We start from the raw sequence: 27073 nt of genomic DNA, 5'->3' as shown, positions 1-27073 counted from the left end.
CCACCATTTTTTGAGCTCATTTTATGACCTGAGACCAAAAATTAACAGGATGCAAGACTCAAGTGGGTCAAACTAAAGGAAAAGGTGGGTAGGGAATTTTCTACCGTTGAAACCTCCCTACGGTCAATAGTGATATTTACATGCCATCCATACCGTTCGTAATGTCATTATCGTTAAGATGAACTGAAAACACAAATATTAGCCTGATTCAGAGCTTGTGAGGCCCAGGAATATTTCAATTATGTGTGTTCATTCCTTACGTTTTCGGCCCACTTAAGTGTTTTATCTTGCTCATTTTCAGCCCCATGTCCTAAAATGATCTCACAAAACAGATGGACGGATTGAATTTCTCAAAAACATCACGGTGGGTCCCACTTAGGTTTTCATCGGAAGAACTTCATGTGCAAAGCTTCTGCGACATCCTTCGAAAAGTTATAGAATAGGGTGAAGAGGCGTGGTAGAGAAGGAAACTCACTCTTTCAAACTTGCGCATAAGAGCGCCTTCATCCGGACCGTTTGTCTTATCCGACGGTTGATAGCAAGGTTAGCATGTAACGACGTACGAACCGGTGCATAACTGAGCATTTCTCTCTCTCTCTTGGATGGAGGATCCATCTTCTCCCTCTTCTTCCTTTTCAAAACTCTTTAAAACCGTACTGAGTTGGGGATGAGACCAGTGGAATGGGGGCAACGTCATTGGAGATTGGCAAAGTGGGGCCTATGGGTTGAAGGTATTTTCATTTTTTAAAAATGGTCCGTAAGATGGAATTTAGCAGTGGAAAGTAGGAAATTAGAATTTTACTTTGACTTTCTTAAATTGCATGTGTTGTTGGCAGAAGCTATGTGGGACCCACTGCCATGTCGCCTCTGTCCATCGGTTTCGCTGGAAACAGCAGGAGTTGAATGACCACCATTGACACCTATGTAGGGAATAAGACTTTTGGATATAAGCATCAACGGTGGACTTTTTTATTTCCACTGTTTTGGGTCATGCACTGATAAAATCTTTTAAAGCATCAGGGTCGGCCCACGTAGCTTCCACCACCTGGACGGATTGGGTACTGATTAACTCAGTACGCTTATGGTCCACGTGATTTATGTATTTTATCCGTCCATCCATTTCACTAAGTAATTTTAGGACTTGAGAAAAAAAATTAAGCATGTCCACACCAAACAATGTCAATTGACCTTTTACCGTTAAAAAATTCTTGGGGCCACAAAAGTTTTGAATCGAGTTGATATTTTTGTTGTGTGATCTTATTAGCAGGTTCACAAAGAAGCATAACTATAGGTCCTAGCAAGGTTTCAACAGTGGAAATCATTATTCCAACTTTTTCCCGTGGTGTAGTCCACTTAAGCTTCAGATATACTTTAATTTTAAACTCAACCCTAAAATGATATGGAAAAATAAATGGATGGCATGGATAAACCACATACAATCAAAGTGGGCTAACGAAGTTTACTCAGTACCATGAAAGTGTACCGACTAAGGCCCCGTTTGTTAAATTTGAAGTCTAAAGCCTGAATTTGAAATCTGAAGCCTGAAGCTGAAATCTAAAGTCAAAAAACTTGTTTGGTAACTATGGCTGAAGTCTGAAAATTAAGTACCGAATTTAAAACAATCTGTTCATTAACAAACATTTGAAATGTCTGAAATATGTTAATTTGACACATTTGCCCCTATCTATCTCCTGTTTGGAAATGCTTTACATTATAAAGAAATTATTTTTTATTAAATGAAAATAAAATTATTCTATTTAATTCAAATAAACTATAAAGTACTTAATAGAAAATTAAAATATAATTATTCATAAAAACAGATAAAAAATCAATGATTTGCATGTATAAATTTACTTGCAATTTTAATAAATTTACTTAATTAAAATAAATAGAAAAGACAAAAAATCAAGAAAATCAAGTTAATCTTTGAAGATAGAGAGACTGTAATATTTGTCAAAGAGAAATATTTATAATCTTTTATAAAGAAGCTGAAAAAATAATTGATGATGCAACGGAGAAGTGAATGAGAAGCTTATTGTTTTTTATATAAAAAAATTAAACGTGAATTGGTACTACACCCAATGATTTCCTGCCAACTTTAATCTCCTTAAAACCGTTCGTACAACTCAGAACTTGATGAGCCCCATATATGCTTCCAACGCAGGAACTTCGTGTGAAGAGGAGCGGACGCAGATTTCCTGCTAAAGCCTTTTGCAGGGAACTTAGGTGGGACCCATCGTAATGTTTGTCAGGAATCCACTCCATCCATCCATTTTGTGAGCTAATTTTAGGAGATTAGACCAAAATTGAACAAGATCCAAGACTCAAGTGGGCCGTACTAAAGGAAAAGGTATTTAGGAAAATTCCTACCATTGAAACCTCCCTGATTCGATAATGATGTTTACATGCCATCCATACCGTTCATAATGTATAAGACCCGTATCCTAGTCTGTATTGTTCCATTGGCTTCCGCTGTCCTTCAGATTGAATTCCGGCAACCTTTGCACCGTATCCGACGTTTGCGCATGATCATAAGCCGAGTCCCGCTTACCGAAGTTGGCTCAAACTGAAACTTGTACCTCGGCGACCGCGCCGTCACTGCGGTTCCAACGCCGCGACTCATGTACTGAACCGATACCTAGGTAAAAGATGTAGGCCCACGTTCAATTCGAAGAAAACGCCGCGCGTACGAATTCCGAGAGAATCTCTATGACATATCCCATCAATCAATCAATCAATCCCATTAATCAAGTACACATCACACATCAAGTCAAGTACAAGTAACCCATACCCTATCTCTACCTCTCTATTACACAAGCTACTAAAGTCAACCCTCACATCACTTCATCCATCACTCAACCCATCACTCCATCACCTCTTATCATTCCCATCACCTCACTCTCTCTCTCATTTCTCAATCTCCCAAGCAACCCAAACTCCATACATCCAAGCTCTCTCCCTCCCAAATGCTAAGTGTGGCCCACTTTCCCTACTCTCTCATCTCCCATCTCAACCATTGATCCATCATCTACCACCATCAAAAGTGAAAGCAAGGAGCATAGAAGGCTAAGGGAGCAAGGAGGAGGCTTAGAGGTGGGTGATCTTTGAGTTTCTACAGTTGATTTCATGATTTGAGGGCCCACTTGTTGGTGGGACCCATTTCGATGTATGTGATATATCAATGGAGGGCCCATAGTGGCGGGGTCCCTCCTCTCTCTCTCTCTCTCTCTCTCTCTCTCTCTCTCTCTCTCTTTGAATGGTGATGATGATGAAGGGCTGAGTGTAGCCCACCATGAATCATATTTTCATGTGGGATCCATCGGATGAATGTGTTGGATCTACCCTATTCAGCCCATTAACGGGCCCGGATGGAAGGAAAACATAAATATTAGATTGATCTAGGTCAAGTGGGCCACGTTTATGTGGGACCCACCTTGATTAGAATGATGGGCCACGTCCATGTGGGACCCACCACAATGCATGTGTTTATCCATACCGTCCAGCGTCCCTGGACGCTGGATGGGTGTGGCTAACGTGGAGTATGTGCACTAATATGGGTGTGTACTTGCTAGCCAAAAAAAAAGGAGAGAAGGAAATGGTGGGCTATTCATGCAGGCCCCACCTTGATGTTTGTGCTCAATCCAAGCCGTCCATCCTTCTCCCCCGCTCATTTTAGGCGTTGAGCCGAAATTTGAGGGCAATCCGATTCTTAGGCGAGCCATACCTTAGGAAACAGTATTATTACCGTCTAAAACCCGCATTATCATTTTACTCGCCCAATCCTAATGGATATTGGACTCTATTTGACTGTATCGAGCCGGGGAATACAATGGGCGGGACAGATTTCCTCGATGTGGGCCCCACCTGTGAAAAACCACAGGAAAATTGGTTTTTTTAAAAAAAAGAGAGAGAAAACAAGGAGCAGCAGGCGCTACCTGCGGCTGGCGGACGGTCAGCGAGTTGGGCCTCACGGGTCCAGCTGTGGGCCCCATCGTGATGCGTTTCAAACATCAACTCCATGCATTTGATGGGTCCCCTCGGACCAGGAGGCCGTCTTAAAAATCAGTTGTATACGGAACTCAGGTGGGCCACACCATTTAAAATCATGTGAAGACATGCTTAAACATATAAAAAACACTTGGTGGGGCCTACCTGAAATTTGGATGCGGCTGAAACTTGGTCTGAACCCTCAGCCAAGTGGGACACACATAATGGGTGGGCTGGATTTGCGAACCACATTGCGGTGGGCCCCTGACCGTGACCCTATGAACAGTTTGGGTGGCAAATAAACGTTCCAGTGGGCCCCTGGTCCAGATCCTATCAACAAGTTGGAAGAAAATAAATATTATAGTGGGCCCAATTTCTCCCCTGGTCCACGTGGCCTTGTGAACAAATTGGATGTAAATAAACATTATGGTGGGCCCTGGTCCACGTGACCTTATGCACAGATTGGATGTAAATAAACATTACAGTGGGCCCAAGTTGGGTGGAAAATAAATATTTCTATGGGCCCTAGGTCTGAGTGACCTTATCGATGGGTTGGATGGAAAATAAACATTATGGTAGGCCCCACATGGGACCCACTTATGTATGTATTGTAATCCACACCCTCCATTAGTGTGGGCTCTATCATGATGCATGTGTTCCATCCAAACCGTCCAACCATTTTGGAGATAATTTAAGGCCCATTGTCGAGGCCCATCTTCATGTATTGGTGGTCCTTGTCAAGGCCCATTTTAATGTATTGGTGGTCCTTGTTGAGGCCCACCTTGATTTGTATAAGGCCCATATTATGAGGCCCATTGTGACGTATGCAAGGCTCATGTGATTAGGCCCATTTGATGTATTTGGGCCCTTGGGTCGAGGCCCAACAAGATCTATATAAGGCCCATTGCAATATGTGATTCATGGCAGGTCGTGCCTTAGGAGCAATGATGGTTTGATGTCCACATTGTAAGGACGATGTTGGTTAAATGTCTGCATTGTCACTCTCTCCTTAGGGCCCATTAATAGGTCCATACCTTAAGCATATAGGCCGTCTAGGCCCATCTTCGTTTTGATCAGAGCCCATCACTACATAACATGTATAGTATAAATCCATGATTCATGATCATATACATCATATGTATACCTGATATGAGAAGTGACTGATCTTAGCATATGCCTTCGGGCAGATCGTTTATGGGCTCCCTGACAGGCGGCGATGCCCTATATGAGCGCTCAGTACGCGCAGGATTGTTGCATGTCTGATAGCATGATTCATGCACTTGCATTTATGTGATTGTGATTATTGTATACCCTAGCGACATCGGGATCATAGCCTCCACAGACACATCGTGGGTGGCTGGATTAGATACCGAAAATATTGTTACTAAGCATCGGGGCGCCATAGATGTCCCTGGGTGAAAATTTCTAAACCCGATGGTACCAGAGGATGACTCCAACGTCAAGACCGAGTGGATATATGAGCGCACGAGGGCCGAATACCAGGAGGTCGCGTCTCCCACTGTGTTGTGGTCGGTTGGAAAGGGGTGTGGCCTTACTCGCCCGAGGGTAGGGGGCAATACTAGGCTGAGTTTGACCAGCTCGTGAATGGGTCCGCATTGCCATGCCGGATAGGTATTGGCAGACTATTGGCCAGGCGGATAGTGAGGTTTCTTACGCTCACTTGGACTGTGCGGCTAGGAGAGCGACAGTACCACTTAAAGTGTACTAAACCCCGATGATTATCCAGAATGAGAACTATACTGATATATGATGAGGATTGGCATACTTGAGTTGCATCTCGCATCGCATGGCCGTGTTATGGCCGATAGCATTCTTATCTTGCACCGCATAACCTTTGTACGGCTGATTGCATTCATATACTCATCAGCATGATTCCACATTACTCTGACCTTGTATTCTGAACACGCTTATATTGCGCACATACTTACACCACCCTCTAAGCTTTCTATAAGCTTATGCATGATTGATGCATGCAGGTGACGCTAGGACGCAGCCGTAGCATAGTAGCAGCAGGAGCGTGCAGTCGAGCTTTTGGAGTTTCTGTCATCATCATTATCTTGTATTTCCTTTCAGACGCATTGTACTTAAAAGTTTTTTATCATAGTGGATTTTGTGATGGTGTTCTTGTGGTTATTGTTCATGGGTTATGCTTGGTTATGCTCATTATGAATTAAATTGATATTAGAATCCTCCTTGTAAGATCCCAGGATCGAAACCTGGTAAATGGGTGCCGGGCGCCAAGAATAGGGTTTTGCGGAGGCTGTCGGCGTCGGATTCAGCGATCGGGAATTTTGTGAGCCCGATTTCCGAGTTTAAGGTGTGACATAACGTCATTCCTACTGGAATGAACTGAAAACACAAATATTATCATGATTCAAAACTTCAGTGGCCCCACGAATATTTCAACTGTGGACGTTTAATTATCACGTTCTCGGCCCACTTGAGCATTGGATACGGTTCATCTTTGGCCTTATGTCCTAAAATGAACTCACAAAACAGATGGACGGTGAGGATTTCTCACAAACATCCCAATGGCTCCACTGCATTCTCAGCGCAGGAACTTCCCGCGAAAGGCTTTCGCAGGAAATCCACGTCCAAGATGGAAATGGATTGGCTACTCCCCCAGCCACTAGCCCGGTGGCTGGTGGTCGGTGCTCTGTGGGCCCCTCTATGATGTATGTGTTTCATCCATTGTTACAGATCATTTTAGTGCTTCACCCTAAAATTTAGAGGGATATAAATCTCACGCAGACCACACCATAGGAAAATAATAATGATTGGATAATGATTGGATATGCACCATTAAAATCCTCCTAAGGCCCACTATACTGTTTATTTGACATCCAATCTTTTTATTAGGTCATACAGGCCTAGATGAAGGGAAAAAACAAAGATCAGCTTGATCCAAAACTTTTATGGCCCTCAAAAGGTTTTTAATGGTCAACGCTCATTCAACACTGTTTCCTATAATGTGGCCCACTTGAGATTTTAATATACCTAATTTTTTGTCCCATACCATGAAATGATCTGAAAAAATAGATGGATGGCATGGATGAAACACATACATCATGGTAGGGCCCACAGAGCACCGATCACCAGCCATTGGCTAGTGGCAGGGGGAGTATCCAATCTTTTCCCGTCCAAGACGAGCACCGCGCTCCTCAAGGTCCGAGTTGTACGAACAGTTCAAAGAGATCAAAGTTACATGGGCCCTACAATAATGTATTTATTATATCCACACCGTTCATCAAATTTTTGAGATAATTTTAGAGCATTATCCAAAAAATGAATCATATCCAAAACTCAAATGGACCACACCAAAAATAGTAGCGGGATAATGATTTTCACCATTAAAAAATTCACAGGTCCCACTGTAACATTTATTTTCCATCTAATCTATTCATAAGGTCAAAAATATATGGATGAAGAGAAAAAACAAATTTCATATTGATTCGAAACTTCTGTAACCCCAAAAGGGTTTCAATTGTAGACGTTCAATCCCCCACTGTTTTTTGCAGTGTGGTCCAGTTTTTCTTTAGATCTGTCTCATTTTTTGGCTTAAGCCTTACGAAGAGCTCGAAAAATGGATGGACGGTTTGGATGTAACAAATACATCATGATGGGACCCACAGAACTTGTTGACGTCAATACACCAGCCAATCTGCTTCCCAATCCATCCCAAGGTCCTAAAGCCCATCCGCTTCGAACGCAGATTGCGTCCTACCCCTGCCCAGACGGTCTGGGCAGAGATCTGTAGGGCCCACCATGATGTAAGTGTTTTATCTAAGCCGTTCATTATTTTTCATATATTATTTTAATATATGATATGAAAGATGAAGCAGGTCCACAGCTTCAGTGAGCCACACTAAAGGATGCTGCAGTGATAATGACATCCATTGTTGAAACCTTTCTAAGGGCCACTATGGTGTTTTTTTTTACCATCCAACCTATTCATTATGTCATGTAGACGTGGATGAAGTGAAACCACAAATATCAGCTTGATCTGAAACTTCTCTAGCTCCCAAGAAGTTTTTAACGGTGGACGTTCAATCCCCACCTTGTGGTCCCATTAATCATTGGAACTGCTTCTTTTATTGGCTCACACCTTAAATTATCTGAAAAAGTTGATGAATGGTGTGGATCAAACACATAAATCATGGTGGGGCATAAAGAAGTTTCACAGGTTAAAGGTTGATTTTGTATTGCGCAAACAATTTAAAAGAAAAAATTGCTGTAATAACTTGAAAAGGGGTACTTTTGGAAGCAAAAATTTTTGTTTAATGAAAAATCACAGAGCGCATTCCGCGTTCACCATTAAGCTAGACTCCTATCACGCAAAGAATTCAGTGAAAAACCACTTAGCGCTTTCCGTCTTCTACGTTAACAACGCATTAACAAACATCACTAAATGCGAAATTTTTTCCCAATTCCGCGTTAAGTGCAAAAATTCAGCATTAACAAACACGGTCTAACTCAGTGCGCAATATAATTTCCTCCGGTAGGAAATTTAGGCAAGGACGCGTAGTTGAAAAAAGAAATTTTAGAAAAACTACCTATTTTTCTATATTTACACTTCAATACTTTTCCAAAAATATGTTAAAAAAGTTAACTCTTTAATCTAATCCGTTAGTATTCCCTTCCTTGCATCTCTTTAAATCCCGGTTGGGTGGGCGTGCGCTGGTTGAGTGGCCCAAGGGATAAAAAATCACCCCATCTGCGGTTAAGGTGGATCACATAACTAGAAACAATGCATGGAGCAAGAATTACCCTCCAAAATGTTTCCCTCGCCATGTCCCACCTGAATGAGCCTGATTTTTAGGCCCCAATCCTAAATTTTGGAGGGCATCTAATCGTTAAAGTGGATTTTATATAATCATCATAATAGAACTTATAAAATCAAAAGTATATATTGTTAAGGGCAAAATTGAGCCGATCTAATGTATGAGACATGGGGCAACAAGACCATGAGCACAGACTTTCTGAACTATCAAAAGGCTAGAGAAGATGAGTCAAGTAAGAAAGCTCGGCGACCGAGTTGAAATAGTTGAACCAATTTGGAAACAAGACTTATCAACAGACCTACCAAGCTCAACCTTGACTTCGGACGACAACCTCGACCTTAGATGACGAACTCAACATTTGATGCTAACCTCAAGGTCAGATGCAAACCTCGACCTTCAATACTGACCTCGAGCTCAGAACGGAAACATTTAAAGAGAATTCTGCACCATATATGTGCGGGACTCCACAGGAAAGTCTCAACTAAAGATCATGCCAATCGACGCATAATTGGAGAAATATTCGAGAACGGATTTCGATTCCAATATGGGCCGCTCTAGCATATCTTATAGATCTACTTGGATATAGGAATTTCCTAAGAGCACTTATAAATACATTATCTTCTTCAAGGAAAAAGTACACATAATCATCCCGATTCGAATACGCCTACTGTGGGTCCGCCAACTAGGCATCGGAGCATCCCGACCACAACCGGTGCCCCCAATGTCTCATTGTTCTGCATTAATTTGCAAGTACTCAATGGCTTATAGGAGGTGGAACAAGATCAACCAAATTTGAGAAATAATAGTTTGGCACCGTCTGTGGGAACAACAGTGAGGCCATTCAAAAGTTCCCCTTACGTCAAGAAAATCCATCCATTTTTTTACTTTACCTTATGATGGCTAAAGGAAAAAAGAAGGATTTTGACCGTCATTATTGAGCCAAGTTAAATGCCAGAAGAACAACCTGAGAGCCCTCAAGCACCATTGTTAAATCCTCAACCTGACCCCCGCCCCTGACAATCACACAAAGATCCTGGAACACGCCGGGGGGGGGGGGTGGTCGTCTCTTTAGAGAACCAAGTCCTCACAACTCATATGTGTTAAAGGATCAACCAACACGAAGTAGGTGTCTCCCCACATAAACGATGGGAACGATCGAGCTTGCTGAGTCCAATCTGCGCCACACTCTAGAAAAGAGAAGGTGTGGGAAAGCTCCTGAGGTCACGATAGAAAATGAAGTTCTGTTGGAGGCAGAGATGAAGGAAATCCAAGATCATCTCGGAGACATCCAGCGGGCATGCCAAGCGAAAACCCCTGCCTCCGTTAACGCTATGCTTGAGGAAGCCGAGCCCCCATTCATGGACGACATCATGAGATCCCAGCTTCCATTTAGGTTCTGAATGCCCCAAGTAACCCCCTACATGGGGTCGGGAGATCCAACCGAACACCTAGAGTCCTTCAGAGCTTATATAGAACTTCACGGTGCTTTTGGACCCGTGATGTGCAGAGCATTCTCCCTGATCTTGTCAAGAGCTGCGCAAAAGTGGTATAGACACTTGAAGCCAAAGTCCATCAACTTCTTTACTCAGCTTAGCAAGGCCTTCATCACTCAGTTCATTGGTGAGAAAGATAGGAGAAAGCTGTTAGCTCACATTCTTACAATTACTCGAAGGGAGGACGAGCTTCTAAGAGATTACATCATTCAATGTCGAAGTAGTCTAAGTTGAAGGTTACTCCGACCAGATAGCTCTTGTTGCCATAGTAGTTGTCCTTCAATAGGAGAAGTTCATCTTCTCATTTGATAATAACCCCCCAACTACTCTCACTAACCTACTTAACCGAGCTAAAAAATATTCAAACGCAGAAGAGCTCTTCAGTTCATGAAGAGCTACTCAAGGCAGGAACAACTTGGCCAAGGACAAAAACCGAAAGGAAGAGGGGGAGCCCTCTGTCATTAACACTAAAAGAAAAAAGGAGGACAACCAAAATAGAGGTTAGCACACCATCTGCCAACCAGAAAGCCGCTTTCACTCTTACACTCCCTTGAACACTACACTAGAGCAAGTGTTCATGAAGGTACGTGATAAGAGAATCCTGAAATGACTAAGAAAGATGAAGGCCGACGCCGACAAAAGAGACAAGAGGAAATATTGCCATTTCCATGGAGATCATGGCCATAATATGATGGAGTATTTCGACCTAAAAGAAGAAATCGAGTCCCTCATCCGAAAGGGACATATATAAGAGTTTTTCGACTAAGAAAGGGATAACCGACTTGCCAGTTAAGCAGAGCAACTCGACGACCATAATAATAATGAAGCAACATGTGAGATACGCACAATATTCAGAGGACCGTCCGGTGGTGGAGACTCAAACAGAGCACACTAAGAACATACTTGAAGCATGAGCAATAGCGAGAATGAACATCACGTCTACCTTACCGGCAGGACTACAAAGGAACAAAGGATGAGCTTATGTAGCTTGACCTTCATAGAGTAAGATACCCAAGGGCTCCACCACTCACACGACGTTGCCTTGGTAGTCACCATGACTATGGTCAACCGCAAGGTACACTGGATATTGGTCGACACCACAGCTCATATTATGTTTACTGTCACTTTTGATAAGATGAGGGTCGGGAGATCTAAATTACGACTTGTCCAAACTCCCCTGCTTGGCTTTGTCGGAGAGAAGGTAACCTCTAAAGGAAGCATTCTACTACTTGTCACCGCTGGTGAAGGCGTTAACCAGACCACGACCGTGATCGACTTCCTCATAATAGATTATCCATCGGTCTACAACATGATCTCGGGCAGACTATCTTTAAATACCATGAGAGCTGTGGGATCCACTTATCGGAATGAAATTCCTAACCGAGCACGATGCTAGCCAAATCAGGGGCGATCACACACGAGGCTCGACAATGCTACTCAGCAACACTCTGAGCAAAAGTGCAACGACAACAAACAATGCACATCACCTCCCTAGATCCACGGGAGGAGTGTATTAAAAGGGGGTTGCTAGTGGAAGAGCTCGTGAAAATACCACTCTATGAAAGCGACTCGACTTGCACGGTCTAGGTCAGATCGCTACTTAGACCAAGGCATCAGGCTGAGATCGTCGACTTGTCAAGGCAACACGCTGACATCTTCATCTAGTCCTACACTGACGTCTTTGTCTAGCCTACCGAGACATGCCCGACATAGACCTGGAAGTGATGTTCCACTAATTGAACATCGACCTCGACCACAAGCCAATATGACAAAAGTGACGCATGTTCGACCCTAAAAGGTGTATGGCCATTGGTGAAGAGATCGACAAACTCCTCGAGGCCGGGTTCATCAAGGAGATCTACTATCCCGACTAGTTGGCGAATATCCTATTAGTAAAAAAGACCAACGAAAAATGGCAAGTGTGTATCGACTACATCAACTTGAACAAAACATGCTTGAAAGACAACTTTCCATCTTGAGGATTGACCAACTGGTCGATAGCACTACCGTGTACGAGCTCCTTAGCTTTATAGATGCATACTCATGATACAATCAAATCATCATGCATAAGCACGACAAGTAGAAGATAACTTTCGTCACCAATAAAGGACTTTATTACTACAAAGTAATGCCTATTGGACTGAAGAATGCTGGAGCAACTTACCAGCGCCTCATCAATAAGATGTTCGCCAAATAGATCGGTAGCACGATGAAAGTCTACATTGACAACATGCTTGTTAAAAGTACAAAGGCAACATATCATGTTGTAGACCTGAAGGAGATGTTCATGATCCTGAGAAAGTACCAAATGAAATTGAACCCAAACAAGTGCGTTTTTGGTGTCAACTCGAGAAAATTTCTCAGCTTCCTAATCCATCGGAGAGGAATATAGGCGAATCCCGATAAGATCCGAGATCTTCTAGAGATGAACTCCCCGAGAACTACGAAAGAAATGCATTGCCTCATAGGCAAAATAGCGACTCTGAACAGGTTCGTCTCTAGAGTTACAGACAGATACCTACCATTCTTCAAGTAACTAAAAGGGAACATAAGGTTGACTTGAACAAGCGACTGCAAGCAAGCATTTCAACAGTTTAAGGAATATCTGGGATCGCCTTCGCTACTCTCCACAGCCGAATCGGGGGAGCAATTGTTGCTATATTTAATAGTCTCGACTATGACAATTAGCTCGACCTTAATACGTGAGGTCGAGAACAAATAACTCCCGGTATACTACGTTAGCAAAGCTATGGTTCAGGCCGATATGTGATGTCCCGACATAGAGAAATTGATGCTGGTATTAATCATATCATTGCAGCATCTTCGACCATACTTTTAGGCTTACACTATCATTATCCCAACTGATCGGCCGCTTTGCCAAGTTCTCCAAAAGCCTGAAGTATCAAGGTGATTGGCGAAATGGGTGATCGCGCTCAGGGAGTTCGATGTCATATACTGACCCCGAGTTGCCATTAAAGGACAAACCATGGATGACTTTATTGTCGAGTTCACCTATCTCGTACCCCCACAGGAGGCAGAGAATGAACAAGAAGCCAACTTGCAAGAATGGACCCTCTACGTCGACAAATCATCAAACTTGAGGAGAAGTGGTGTAGGTTCGATCCTTATCGCACCCGACCAGACTGGTATATAGTACGCTTTAAGATTTAGATTTCTAGCCTCCAACAATGAAGTAAAATATGAGGTACTTCGCCAGGCTTAGGCTAGCCAAGGTAATAGGAGCTTAAGCCTTAAAAATCTACAGCGACTCTCAGCTCATAATCAACTAAGTCACTGCAGAATATCAAGCCAGATGAGAAATAATGATTGCCTACCTACAAAAAGTGTGAGAATTGCTCAGCGAGTTCGATAAATGTAAGGTCACCTTAGATCCCAGGTTAGAAAATTCCAAGGTGGATGTCCTGGAAAAGCTGGCCACAGAAGTTAATGATGACCTCACTAGGACCATACCAATCGAGTTCTTGCCCAAACACAGTATCGACCAACCCGATCAAAAGGAAACTCTCATGATAAACCAATAACCAGGCTGTATGGATCCAATCATACACTACTTACTGCAAGGTGAGTTACCCGATGATAAGCACAAAGCTCGCAAAAAAAAAAAGATTAGCTTGGTATATTATATTAAGAGACATACTCTGCAAGAGAGGTTCTTTGTTGCCATACTTAAGATGCTTAGCTACGATCGGATGAGGTCGAATGTATCCTAAAAGAAATTCACGAAGGCATCTACAACGATCATTTTAGCGGGAGGGCTCTATCTCACAAAGTAATTCGATAGGGGTACTACTGGCCAACCATCCACATAGACACAAAGCAGTATACAAGAGAGATGCAACAAGTGCCACATTTCACTGTGATACTATGGCAATCGCCTGAGCAGTTGAACCTCCTAGCCCTTGACCCTTTCCGCAGCGGGGCATCGATACATAAGACCCCTACCAATGGGCAAGGGACATACCAGATTCGCCATCGTCGCTGTCAACTATTTTATGAAGTGTGCCGAGCGAGCCCTTGGCTAAAATTACCAAGCAGAAAACCACCAACTTCATCTAAAAGAACATTATTGGCAGATATAGCATCCCTCACACCATCGTTACAGCAATGGTAGATAGTTCGATAATGCCCGTTTCTGAGGACTATATGAAAGGCTTAGCATCTACAACGCCTTCTCTTCACCTCGGCACCCCAAGCTAATGGACAAGTAGAAATCGTTAACAAAATCATAAAGAATCACCTGAAAACCAAACTTGAAAAATCTAAAGGAGCCTGAGCAGATGAGTTTTCGCATGTCCTTTGGGCGTATCGAACGACGACTCGAATGATGACTGGGGAGACTCGTTCTCCCTGACCTTTAGCGCAGAAGCGATCATCCTAATAGAGTTCAAAGTACCTTCAGCACGCACTGAGCTATTCAACTTGCGCAAAAACGATAAACAAATGACTTTAAGTCTCGATCTAGTTGAAGAACTGAGAGAAAAGGCACAGATAAAGGTCATCGCCTATCAACACAAGGTTGATCGATATTACAACTAAAGGATCAAAGTAAACATATTCTGAGTAGGAGACCCAGTCCTTCAGGAAAATTTCCAAAGTATAAAGGAACTTAGCTCGGGAGCCCTAGGACTGAATTGGGAAGGACCTTACAGGGTGGCTAGTATGGTCCAACCAAGGACTTATTGACTGAAAAATATGGAGGGGCAGCTCTTCCCCACCCACGAAACGCTGAGCACTTAAGATCTACTATCCATGAAGAATTTCTACATGCATTACAACTGTACTCGACTGACCACCTTGGATAAAGCTACTCGGGCTCAATTATAAAAAAACCTCCCTCAGTTAAAGGGAATAAGGTTCTTTTCTTCGTTTATATTATATTGTATATTATTTTCGTGACCTACATACTCGACTATAAGAAACCTCCCAGTCAAAGGGAAGAAGGGTCCTTTCTTCATTTTTACTATCTTGTTTACTATTTTCATGACCTACATGAATGACTATAAGAAACCTCCCTCAGTTAAAGGGAAGACATTTATTTTCCTCATTTCTACTACCTTGCCTACCAACTTTATGACCTAATAATCTACACACTCAATTACCGAGTAAAAAGGCTACGAGTGCAACTAATGTACCAACCAATCACATATAAAGCCATAAGATCAGATTAACAAAAAATATTATCTCATTTCATGAAAATGCACATAAAAAATAAATACAAGGAGGGGAGGTCTATCCTTGAGAAGGCTCCTCGGTCTTAACAGCAGCAACAACAGGGTCTTCAGGAGTGCATCGTATAAGTAGTGCAAGTCTAGGTTCGAATAACTCTACAGAACCTCTTCCCAACAACGCTGGAAGCCAAGGTTGAAGATCTCCTCCACCTTGGCTGTGTACTCCTCGGAAGCTTTGAACGCATCTACTGCCACTGCTTTCCTCGCAGGGATTGAGGCCTTGACCCCTGCCAACCTTGCTTTGGCATTAACCACTCAACCTTCTGCCTCAGAGAGGTGAGACTCCACTTCCACCACCCAAGCCACCAACTCAGCCTTCTCTTGCTGCTCCAGGACCAGCAGTGTAGTGTTGGTAGCCTTGTCCTCCTCGGTGACACTCAAGGCCTCGCGCAGGGGCTTAATCTCACCTAGGCCATTGCCTTGGCCTTCGCAGCCGCTGCCAACTCTGTAGCCATAGCCCGAAGCTCGGTCCTAGTAGACTTGAGCTTCTGACCTGCCTCTTCGAGGTGGCCCCTCAGCTCAAGGGAAGCATGGCGGGAGGAGAAGACCTCGATGTTGCCCTACCAAAAAGAAAAAGAAAAAGGAGGGCAACAAAAGTCAGTTGACAAGAAAGAAAAAGAACGTGTATAAAAGGAAAAGGGAGCAAATGTCATTACCATGATCAACACCGACACTACCCCCTCCTAGCAAGGGTTCGGGATGCAAGGTGAGCATTGAGCCGACCTCCTCCTCCTCACTCACGTGGTGCCTATTCCGATGAGCCATCACTGCCATGTGACGAGGGAGGGGTGTAGGAGTTGCTGACCCTGACACTCCAACTCCCTCAAGAGCTTGGCATCCCGAGGTGCTCCCCATTGCAACCTCCAACTCCACAGCTGTAGCGGTCTCTATCCACTCCTCCTCAACATAGGTTGGGGACGACTTAAGGTCGACAACCTCCCATGGGGCCGAATTCGAAGGAGGAGTGCCTCATGCTGAACCATTCGAGACAACTTCCTGGAGCACCACAGTTTCGCTTCCTACGGTCGCTTTCACTAGCTCCAGCTGCTCAATCGAGGGAAGAACCTTGGGAGCAAGCTTCGATCCAAGAGTGTCGATCTTCGAATACTCAACCCCAGGAACTAGTCAGATTGAGGATGAGGGAGTATCTTTCCTAACGGCCCTCCTTAACCGCTCCAGCTCTGTTTTGGAGGGGAGCTTCAACCTATTCAATCGAGAGTGATCCGCCATCCCTATAAAAATCAATAAACACGATGGCCAGCCAGGAGATAGAAAGAGATGAATAAACTCTTTGAATCCACATAAAGCAATGTACTAGTCGACCCGACTATCGATAAGCTGACCTGCTCCAATAGAGTCAGAGTGATCATCTTCCTGTAATTTCTCTAATCTAAGCTACACTCCTAGGTGATTCTAACTTAGCGGAGTTGAATCGGAGTAAGCTGGGGTTGATGCTGAGTCAGAGTTCCAAGAAGACTTAACCAGGATTAGCCAAAAAGCTAACAAAATGAGTAGAACAAACTACAAACGACTATAAGCTATAGCTCGGAGTTTCGACCTGGGGAGGCGAACTTGTTGGGGACCCAAGACTGCAACTGTAACGCCTAAAAATTGAGGGTCGAGCACCAACTCGACTCCCGAGTTCCAACGCATCACTTATGCAATATAGATAATGATGATTGAATGTTGTTCATATTAGTGCATTAAACATGAGTGAGATTATACCAAAACAACATATCATACTTCAGAGACAGTTAAATTTCACAAGTGGAAGACTGTGATAGATATATAAAATATATAAACTGTCGTAAGTCTCCAGAGTGTGAACATATTACCAAGTTAAATATATACATGTACACTCCAAAATATGGACAAAATAAATATACATGGTGTTTCAAAAGTGCAAAATAACAAGTGTAATGATATCTAATCAGCATTCCTGTAACCCCATCGATCAGAACATGGTCTACATAGACCCACCAGATAGCTGCATATAGGAGAAACCCTCCTCATCATCATAAAAGTTCGCCTGCCTCATACGCATCGCCATCATCTGAAAGTAAAACAGGGTCTGGTGGGTATTTAAAACACCGTCCCGTAATGTGGGAGTGAGTGATCAACTCATTGGAATAATAAAGCAAAGGTTAACATGTTTTCAATTTAATCAAGCAGTAATGATACCGCAATACAAGCAAACATCCCTAAGTACTGTGATTAATGCAAGAATGATATTAAATAATGATGCATGCCCTCGCCTGCGCTCCCTTAACGACTTCATCTTACGATCGCACATGAAACACTTCCTCAGTGCTTGACCTGCTACGCCAAACGCACACGTAATGCGGTGCATGAGCATGATTACCAAGTTCTTATTAGTCCTTTTCATACAGCAGGATTGAGAAGCTAAGGTACCTCCCTTATATCAATTCCCAAACAATGATCCATTCCAGGGTCGTCAATCCTAGTAAATCTCATATGATGTTACGGTTCTAGGTCGCTGCAAAGGGCTCGTCACCTTATCAGTGCAGGCCTAGTGTACTCTTATTGCTACGTAAGGGCTCGTCGCCTCTACGCAGTCTTAGTGTATGCTCGAGGTCACTACAAAGGGCTCGTCACCTTATCATTGTAGGCTGATAGCTCGAATACAGCGTTCCATACCACCGTATTCGGCTCACGAGTCTGGGTTGCTCACTGGTCACTACGGGGAGGCTCGTCACCCCAGCGTAAGTCGACATCTTGACCACGGTATCTCATACCACCATGCCCGGCTCATGAGTCTTAACGGATCGAAGTACCAAGGTTTAAAAGGGTTTTCACTGGTGAGTTTAGTACCTTAGATTCAAGCAGTAGCGGCCATACATGGTGAACATACATCGGGTCAATCGGGTTACTTGACGAGCTCGACTAGTACAAGCGCACCTTAAGTTAATCGACATGAAGTGCGTAAGCACTCCTTGTGGCCTAACCACCGCCAACATCCCAAGTACGGCTCAGATTCATCGATCACGTCCTATGTGGCAAGACAACCTCAGCCACCAAATCAAAACATATTACCGATTGCTTGAACTATTTCATAGTCCCAAACACATTTAATTATAACAGATAATCATACAAGCTAATCAGAACAGTAATGGATCAACAATTCCAATCATACAAGCATGTGAGCATTTGATGGATTTCGACTTAAACATGAATTCATACATAGGCAGTGTCTAAGTAAAACAGACAAAGAATATAAGTTACATGGAGGAAATCATATACATCGTTAAGGTAGTTGAGAATTTCTTCTCAATACCCATATAAAGTACAATTTATTACACACTAGTTCATTTAGACATTTCTACAAACACTTAGACTACATATTCCAACATATATGACGTATGTTGGTGATAGCACGTATTAGGGCAAATCCTTACACTAGGGAGTTGCCCCGTATACCACATGCATATACCCACGGCGGATAATCATGGCATGCATGAATCCGAGTTCCATATTCATTAATCATTTCCACAAACACTTGGGCTACACACTTTAACATATATAACGTGTATTGGCCGTGGCGTGATTTAGGGCAAGTCCTTTCGCTAAGGAGTTGTCGCATATATAACAAGCTTATATCCATGACAGATAATCATGTTAGGCACAATTCCAAATTCCATACGTATTCAAATATCACAACATATACATAGAATACACTATATGTCACATAGTTCATATATACTTGTAAAACGAAACAGACGACGCATTTCGCATGTAAAATAGCACCCACGTCAGTTATAAATCATTAACCGATATTGAAAGCTTTGAAAACTATAACCTATACGTTTATAGTCTGCACCTTTCGCCGGTAGACCCGTAACTAACTCAGTTTTTAAGCTAAGTCTTTGTCTACGGCAGATTGACAACCTATAGCATAAATTAGGTTAGCTATTTCATAACTTACACTATCTGAAACCCTAAAACATATTAGGGTTAGGTTTTCTTACCTAATAACGGGATTGGTATCGCCCGTATAGTGACACATGAGTGGTGGCTAAGCACGTGGAGCGTCAGGGAAAGATCCCAACATCTATCTCTCACTCTCACTCTCTCTTCCTCACTTTCTTCTTCTCTTTTATCTTTTCTTTCCCTTAGGGTTTGCAAAATTCGTATGGCATATGAGAGGGAGTGTTTAAGGTCCTTATATAGGGTCAGGTTTAATGGGAATGGCCCCAGGGCCAAGGTATACTTAGGTTATATCCAAATATGGGTTGTTCTGGTCCAACGGAGCACTTCTGGTGGCCCCTTTTCCACGTGCAATCGGACTTAAACTCCCTGACCATGGATCTAGGTCAGGCTGATTTTTTATTCCGATCGGGTTTACAGATCAGCCGTGGCGGACCAGTTTCAGTTCAACGGTCACGGGCACTCGATCAGGGCCACAAGTACATCGACATGTGTGAGACATTTCTCCTGATCCGAGGGTGTATTTGGGTCGAATTCTAACGGTCTGAATCCTTATATTTGGTCCATAAGTGACATGACTTAGATTACTTAAATTTAAATTTTTATTTCTAAAACATTCACGTTTCTCACACACTTTGCTCCGGGCTCAAGTTGTGCGTTTCTAGACACTATTAGGACTTGATTTTTGAGGAGATTATCAAGTCCAGCAAGGCGGTCATAACCATATGGTTTCGGGGTAATCGGACTTTCGACGTGCGGTCCACGTCCGATACGGAGTTTCAAGGTGCTCCCGAGAGCAACTGGGTTTTGAGATGGATCATAAGTTTCAAGATAATGTAGTGTTAATGATTCTACACATTTTGAGTCTTATAGTTTGTATTTAAAGTAGTTTGAGCTAATTCTATCGATTGTTCAGTTTAACACTTAACTAAATCGTGCCCTAATTACGATAGAATAAGGTCCCAGGGCAGTTCTACGCCCCTTTCTGGTACTTTTAGTTGGTATATTATTTTAATTATTTTTTTAATAGTTCATTATCAAGTTCACTTTATTTTTACCAAATTTCATTAGATTTCATGTTGTACAAAATTCTAGAAATTCCAGAAGCAGCAGCTATCCAAACTAATGATTTTCGGATAGTTGTCACAACGTCTTATATTTAACTATATTAAGTATTTTATTATATTTTTAATTATTTTTATATAAAACTATATTTATCAAGCTTCAATCTGAATTTTGAATCACCTAAATCGGAGTTATAACGAGGGAGATATGATTTTTCAAAATTTAACGAAAGTCGCAGAAATTTGTGAAAAGCGGACCGCCCGGCCCGCTGTACAGACGAGGCCTTGCCGGTCGCTGGACTCTGGGGTGATGGCTCGCCCCAGGGGAGATGTCCTCCCCCCCCCGGGGGGGGGGGGTGCTGGATACATGCGGGACCTACCTCGGGTCCCCCCGAGTCCGTCGAGGCATTATGGGTCTCATTTGTAAACCAGAATGAGTTATTTGACGGGCAATATATGATTTTAGGGTAGGAGAAGCTAATCTATCTAAATAATCTATTTATTTCGTAAGATTCCAAAAGGTTAATAGTCAAAAGCCCATTTTATTTATGTATTTACCATTCACAGTATGTTTTAATTTAAGTATTGTTCTTCATCATTTAAACTTTAGGATTAATATCTAATATGAAAGTACTTAGAAAAATTTGAAGAATAAGGTGATGAAAGGTGAGATTTTTGAAGGAAATGAGAGATTTTGAAGGAAATGGATTGAAAGGGGATTTGAGATTTTGGGATTGAGTTTTTGAAAAGTAATTAAGGTGTTAGGATCGACCCATTGCCTAAGTACGTCTAACTCCAAGTTGGCAAAAATCCGGAGTGTTACAACAACCTACCTAGCTCTATTGTTTGGGCCTCCCACTCTCCACAAGCGAAGAACCACCTATCCTTCTAGCCCATATTGGTGGATGGGTTATTAGTGATAAGGGCTGTCCTTTGCCCGACTACTAAGAAAAATAGTAACAGCTAAGAGAGCCTGGACTACTCTTGGCCCGATACGAGTACATGAGCTCGTCCACAGTTAGCTCGACATGACCAAGCTAGTGCCACAAAATATAGCACCTAAATAGCTCGTCACATGTTAGGGTTAAGTTGTCTTAGGGCAACCCTTAGATGGTACACTACCTCTCTCACGACTAGGTGGAAAGGCAACCACAAGCCGTAGGAAAAGAAAATGGGGTAAAGGGCTACCTCCCCCTTGGGAGGATGGCCCAAAAGTTCCCCAACCTTAGGAAGCTGTAGCTCCACCTAGTCAGGAATATGGAACTCCGACCGAAGGGCAACCAAATCCTTTGGTTTGAGCTTTGAACTGAAATGACCTAACAACGAAGCCGGTCTTTGAGAAGATTAAGAAGTTGCCTCTGCCTGGGGCGGCAAAACTTCCTCATCTCGAGCTGTTGTCGCTGGAGATGGTTCGCTTAATGACATGTTTAGCCGGGAATCCACGTTATCGTGAATGGACTTCCCGTGAAAGGCCCTCAACACAAAAATTCTCCTGGAACCCTTCGACGACATCGCAGTGAAGGATAAAAAGAAAGAAAATGAAAGAAGGAAGGAAGGTAGCACAGTAGGAAATGTACCGAAAAAAAGCTCAAGTGACCAGATGATTCACTTAACAAAGAAGAAGAAGAAAAAAAGAAAAGAGGTCAGCAGAACTCGGACTCCTCAGAACCAATGAGTGAAAGAATGAGGGAAAACCCTTGTTTATAAAATCTCGAAAGAAAGGCATTAATTGCTGAGACGCTAATAGACACCTCGATGCATGATCTCCCCCACGTGGTAGCTCGGGGTTCACTCTCAGCCCGCATTAATGAGGTAGAGATAGGTGTCCTCCTATGAGTTGCCCAGAGATGAAGTGGCGCTCGCCACCCTGTGCACATCTCCTTGTACGGAGCCACTGTTATAATATCCTCCTCGATTATAACAGCACGCATTGTCTCTTTTCAATTCTTGCATTAACTACTAGGAGACAAAATCGAGGAATACTCATGGAATGAGCTAACCCCCTCAAGTTAGAAGATTAAAACTTTCCACTCATACATCAGTTTAAATTTGTTTACTTCCTGAGCTCACGAACATGAAACTTGGAAGTAGGGGGCAACTGTTATAGATAAAATCGAGCTAACTTAATGTATGAGACACATGACAACAAGACCATCAAAACAAACTCTCTGAACTACCAAAAGGCTAGAGAAGATGAGCCAAGCAAGAAGACTTGGTGACCGAGCTGAAACAATTAAACCAGTTTGGAAACAAGACTAATTAACAAACCTACCGACTTCAGACGGCAACCTCAACCTTAGATGACGACCTTGATCTCCAATGCCGACCTCAAGGTCGGATGCTGACCTCGACCTAGAATGCCGACCTTGAGCTCGTAATAGAAACATCCAAAGAGAATCCTGCACCGTATATAGGGAGGACTCCCTAGCGAAGTCTAAGCCAAAAAACACGCTAATTAAGGCATAATCGGAGAAATATTTGAGAGCATATTTCCATCCTAATATGGGCCCCTCCAGATCTTACATATCTAATTGGATACATAAATTGCTTAAGAGCAGCTATAAATATATCATCATTTTAAAGAAAAATGTACACACAACTATCCCGATTCTATTGCGCCTACTATGAGTCCACCAGACTTAGGCATTGGAGGGTTCTCGGCTACAATCAGCATCCCTAGTGTCTACTTGTTCTCTATTAATTCGCAAATACTCAGCGGCTTGCAGGAGGTGGAATATGGTCGATCACATTTGAGCAACAACATACATATCTCACAACTTTTTTCTTTGGTGTTGCCTTCCTAAATTACAAGTCAGCCTCATTTTTTGGACATGAGCTAAACTGGCATTACGTGCATAATGCAAAGTGGATTTTATATGTACATCATATTAGTCCTATAAAAAATAAGTCTCTTATCCCTCTTTAATGGTACAAATAGATTATATTGGGAAAAAAGTAAAAAGAAATTATATGGGAGCTTGCTCTTGATTTTGATGGGCTTACAGTGATGTGGATGTAATATCCACTCCTATCATTAGATATTTACTCCATATTATTCATAGAGAAAAAAAATCTGATAGGTAATTTTTTTGGCCACACCAAAAAAATTAGTTGTGAGAGACGACTACACTTGATTTTTACATTGCACTGCAATAATTATACGAAATCCACTTTAACCATTATATTCTATATAAAAATTTAGGTTCATGCCCCAACAATTATACCAGCTGTGATTCATGTGGGCCACACGGATAAAAACAGTCTAGAAGGCGAGTGTTATCCTATACACTGTTTTCAATCATGTGTCCATTTTAACCACATATGGAGATGATGTTTGGTTTTTAGCCTAACATGGTTGAAACACATAATGGCTGGGGGTGGATTTCACGCAAACATTTTGGGCTCGCTCATTTGCTGGGTCATGTTTATGACCGAAATTAGTGAAAAATTCGATTAATGAGGAACTTTTGAAAAGGGATCTCAAGGGAGTCGGTCCTGGTAGGCGTTCAGTAGGCCAAACATGGTGTATGGGTTTATCCATGCTGTCCATCAAAATTTCCAGCTCTTTTAAATATTAGGGCGCAAAACTAAGGCAGATTAAAAGTTCAAGTGGACGACACCACATGTGTAATAACGCCCACCGTTGAAACCTTATATAGGGCCCACTATAATGCTTATTTCCGATCAAACCTGTTCAAAAGGTCACATAGACGTGGACGAAGGGAAAACACAAATGTCAACTTGATTCAAAACTTCAACGGCCCTAGGAAATTTTTAATGGTGGGCGTTCAATTCCCATTGCGTGGTCCCTTTGAGCCTTGGATTTTAATCAGTTTTAGGCTATTATCTTAGAATGACCAGAAAAAATAAACGGACGGCGTGGATAAAACCCACACATCATGGTGGGCCCCATAGAACCCCTGCTTGGACCAAGTCCATCTGGGCGGGAGCAGGACGCAATCAGTTTCTTGAAAACGGTACCGGAATGTAAATTGTATATAAGGAGGTAGGTTGTTTATAAAATTCTCCTTAAAAAACGCCCTCCTCTCTTCTTTCAAAACAACGACATCGGATCCGAGAGAAAGAGGAAATGTCGAGCGATAGTGAGGATGACGAGCTGTTGCAGAGGGCTCTGCGAGAGCAAGACCGAACTGCTGCGAGGCCACCACCTCCTCCCTTTCTCAACGACGGTAGGAAGAACAAGAAGCCTTCCCGCGGTGGGGCCGACAACGACGATGATTCCGATTTGGAGATCCTCAGCATCTCATCTGGTGACGAGGATCAGTCTTCCAAGGACAATGCAGCCAGGAACAATCGCGGTCGTGGGCCGGCCTCAAGGAAAGGTGGAGGTGGAGAGAGGGACGATGATCGTGGTGCGACTGACGATGAGCCCAGTTGTTGGAAGCGGGTCGATGAGACTGAGGTATGCGCTTCTTATGAACGAAATTCAGCTGTCCGTTCTGTTTCATGTGCTTGGATGAAGATCGAGATGGTCTATTCGTCAGGTGGGCCTCATTTGCTGATTGAATGTAGAACGTTTCTTTGTTACACCCACATATTTCTTTTTCCTCATATGCGTGCTGTCCGCCTGATTATTGCACCTGGCCGCGTTCTTTGTGGGCCCCACCTGATGAATAGCCTTTGATCTCATGCATGCTGTCAGGTTTGCTGCTAATCACATATTCAGTCTCTCGTTGCCTTAATTGCCTCGTCTCTCTCCTCTTCTCTTTTGACTCTCTCTGTCTCTGTTTAAGTGTAGAAAATCACGATGCAATTATCAAAGAGGAATGCTATTTCCAGATTCTTCATCCTCACACGCTATATGTGTGAATTTGGCACATGTGTGCAGGATCAAGGACATTCATGGGGTTTCCGTGATGGTGAAGGTTCCGTAGCCCCGCAAATCTGGTTGTTCCATTGGTCAGATGGGCTAGACATGTATGGAGAAATGGACGGTTTGAAAATGATAACCATCTACGTTCAACATGACTGTGTTGCTCACCTGATGAGTGGGGTTGTGGTTGGCACTTGAAGATTGGACATCTGGAATTAGCTTTCTGATGTCCCATGGCTCTGGGCCTTTACGGTGATCAGGACTGTTCGTCTTGTGGGCCTCATTGTCGATGTTGCCGATGTAGGGTTATCCTAGTTGTTTGATTGTTCATCTGCCAAAGTATGGTTAGAAATATGGTAAGATGTCCTTATGCAATGGCCATAAATTAAGATTTCTAAAATTGCTGATGAGGAGATCTTTGGTCCATTCTGTTCCTTTGTTGGGGCCTGCTGATGAATGGTTTGGATTACACTTAGGTGGGCCGCACTTTTAAGAAATCTCTCTCCAAGATTCAAGATATCGTTATGTACTAGTCATACTACTGTTAATTTTTTTCCTTCCCTTTATTATAAGTTAAAAAATCAAAAAAAAAAAAAGAAAAGGGAGAAGAAAAAAGATCACCATTGTCATCAACTCATCATTGCCTTGTCCAAGCTATTTGGGGTTGGCTGTATGCATTTTGCCAGGCAAATGTTCGATGACTGGCAGCCCAACTGACACCAAGTCTCCCTTAATTGCTTGAGGTCAGCTGTACTGTTGCTACAAGGCAGATTTTCATGGCTAGAACAACCAAATACCTCAACTAGTATCTTAAGCATACTTTGTTTTCCAGAGGAAATAGTGGCAAATTTTGAGAACATCACCTACACTTGTGCACCATATCCATGAACCATCGCATGGAAGTCAATTTCATTTCCAAACTCGGCACACCCAAAAGACTAAACTGAAAAATGGGAGCTCCATTTGTAGCCTTGGCTTCTCTTGAACCATAATGAGCAAAGATCTGTTTTTTTTTTTTTTTTTAATAAATTTTTTCAGTCAACAAGTTGTTTTTTTTTTTTCCAATTGAAAAAGATCAACATATAACATGAATAGGAAACCCCTTCTCTGTTGAGCCTAGAATAAAAATAATTGGCCTTTCTGGGAATGAGGTTAAAAGAAGCTTATAATGGAGAAGTTAGCTCACCAATCTCATTAACCATAAAGGACAGTTACCATGGCTCCTTATTTTTCTGGGAAGACCAAGAGAACACTCCGTGAGTCTCCCTCTACTGGAGAAGGATCGTTGAATAAGTTTAACCTGATAAGCGCTACTGACTGTTTTTACATGCAATTGTCAAAGACAACTAGTATGCACAACAAACACTCCATGGATGTTTGTTATGAGCAGTTACTGACAATAAGAATGTTCACTATGTTCTAGCCCACGTGAGGCCATTGTAATGCCACAAAAGTGCCCAATCCATGCAGGGTATGCACATAGGGTAGGTAGATAGTAAAAGAAGAGAATAAGATATTCTCCATTTGCACGATAGAAATTCTCTCTCTAAACTAACTCAGAAGTTTTCTACTCAATAGTCAAACAGCCATTTGGCACCCGCTAAATATCTTTAGATGGCCAAATGACAACAATTTCCATTGTTTCTCAATCTTTACACCTCAGATTCTATTTTGCGTAACCTCTTGCCCAATAACGAGT

The 27073-nt window shown here is 42.6% G+C and overlaps 1 protein-coding gene across 1 annotated transcript in view; it reads left to right on the top strand.

Moving 5' to 3' along the window:
* Nucleotides 1-24533: 24533 nt before the first annotated feature.
* Nucleotides 24534-27073, top strand: part of LOC131237396 (exocyst complex component SEC5A-like) — a 140597-nt gene continuing 138057 nt past the window's right edge. The window contains exon 1 of the mRNA XM_058235131.1: nucleotides 24534-24963. Within this exon, the coding sequence (XP_058091114.1) occupies nucleotides 24631-24963 (333 nt within the window). The 5' untranslated portion in view covers nucleotides 24534-24630. The remainder of the gene's footprint in view (nucleotides 24964-27073) is intronic.

The sequence above is a fragment of the Magnolia sinica genome, chromosome 2 (genome assembly GCF_029962835.1).
Source record: "Magnolia sinica isolate HGM2019 chromosome 2, MsV1, whole genome shotgun sequence".
Taxonomy (NCBI): Eukaryota; Viridiplantae; Streptophyta; class Magnoliopsida; order Magnoliales; family Magnoliaceae; genus Magnolia; species Magnolia sinica.
This window is presented reverse-complemented; position numbering and strand designations above follow the sequence as displayed.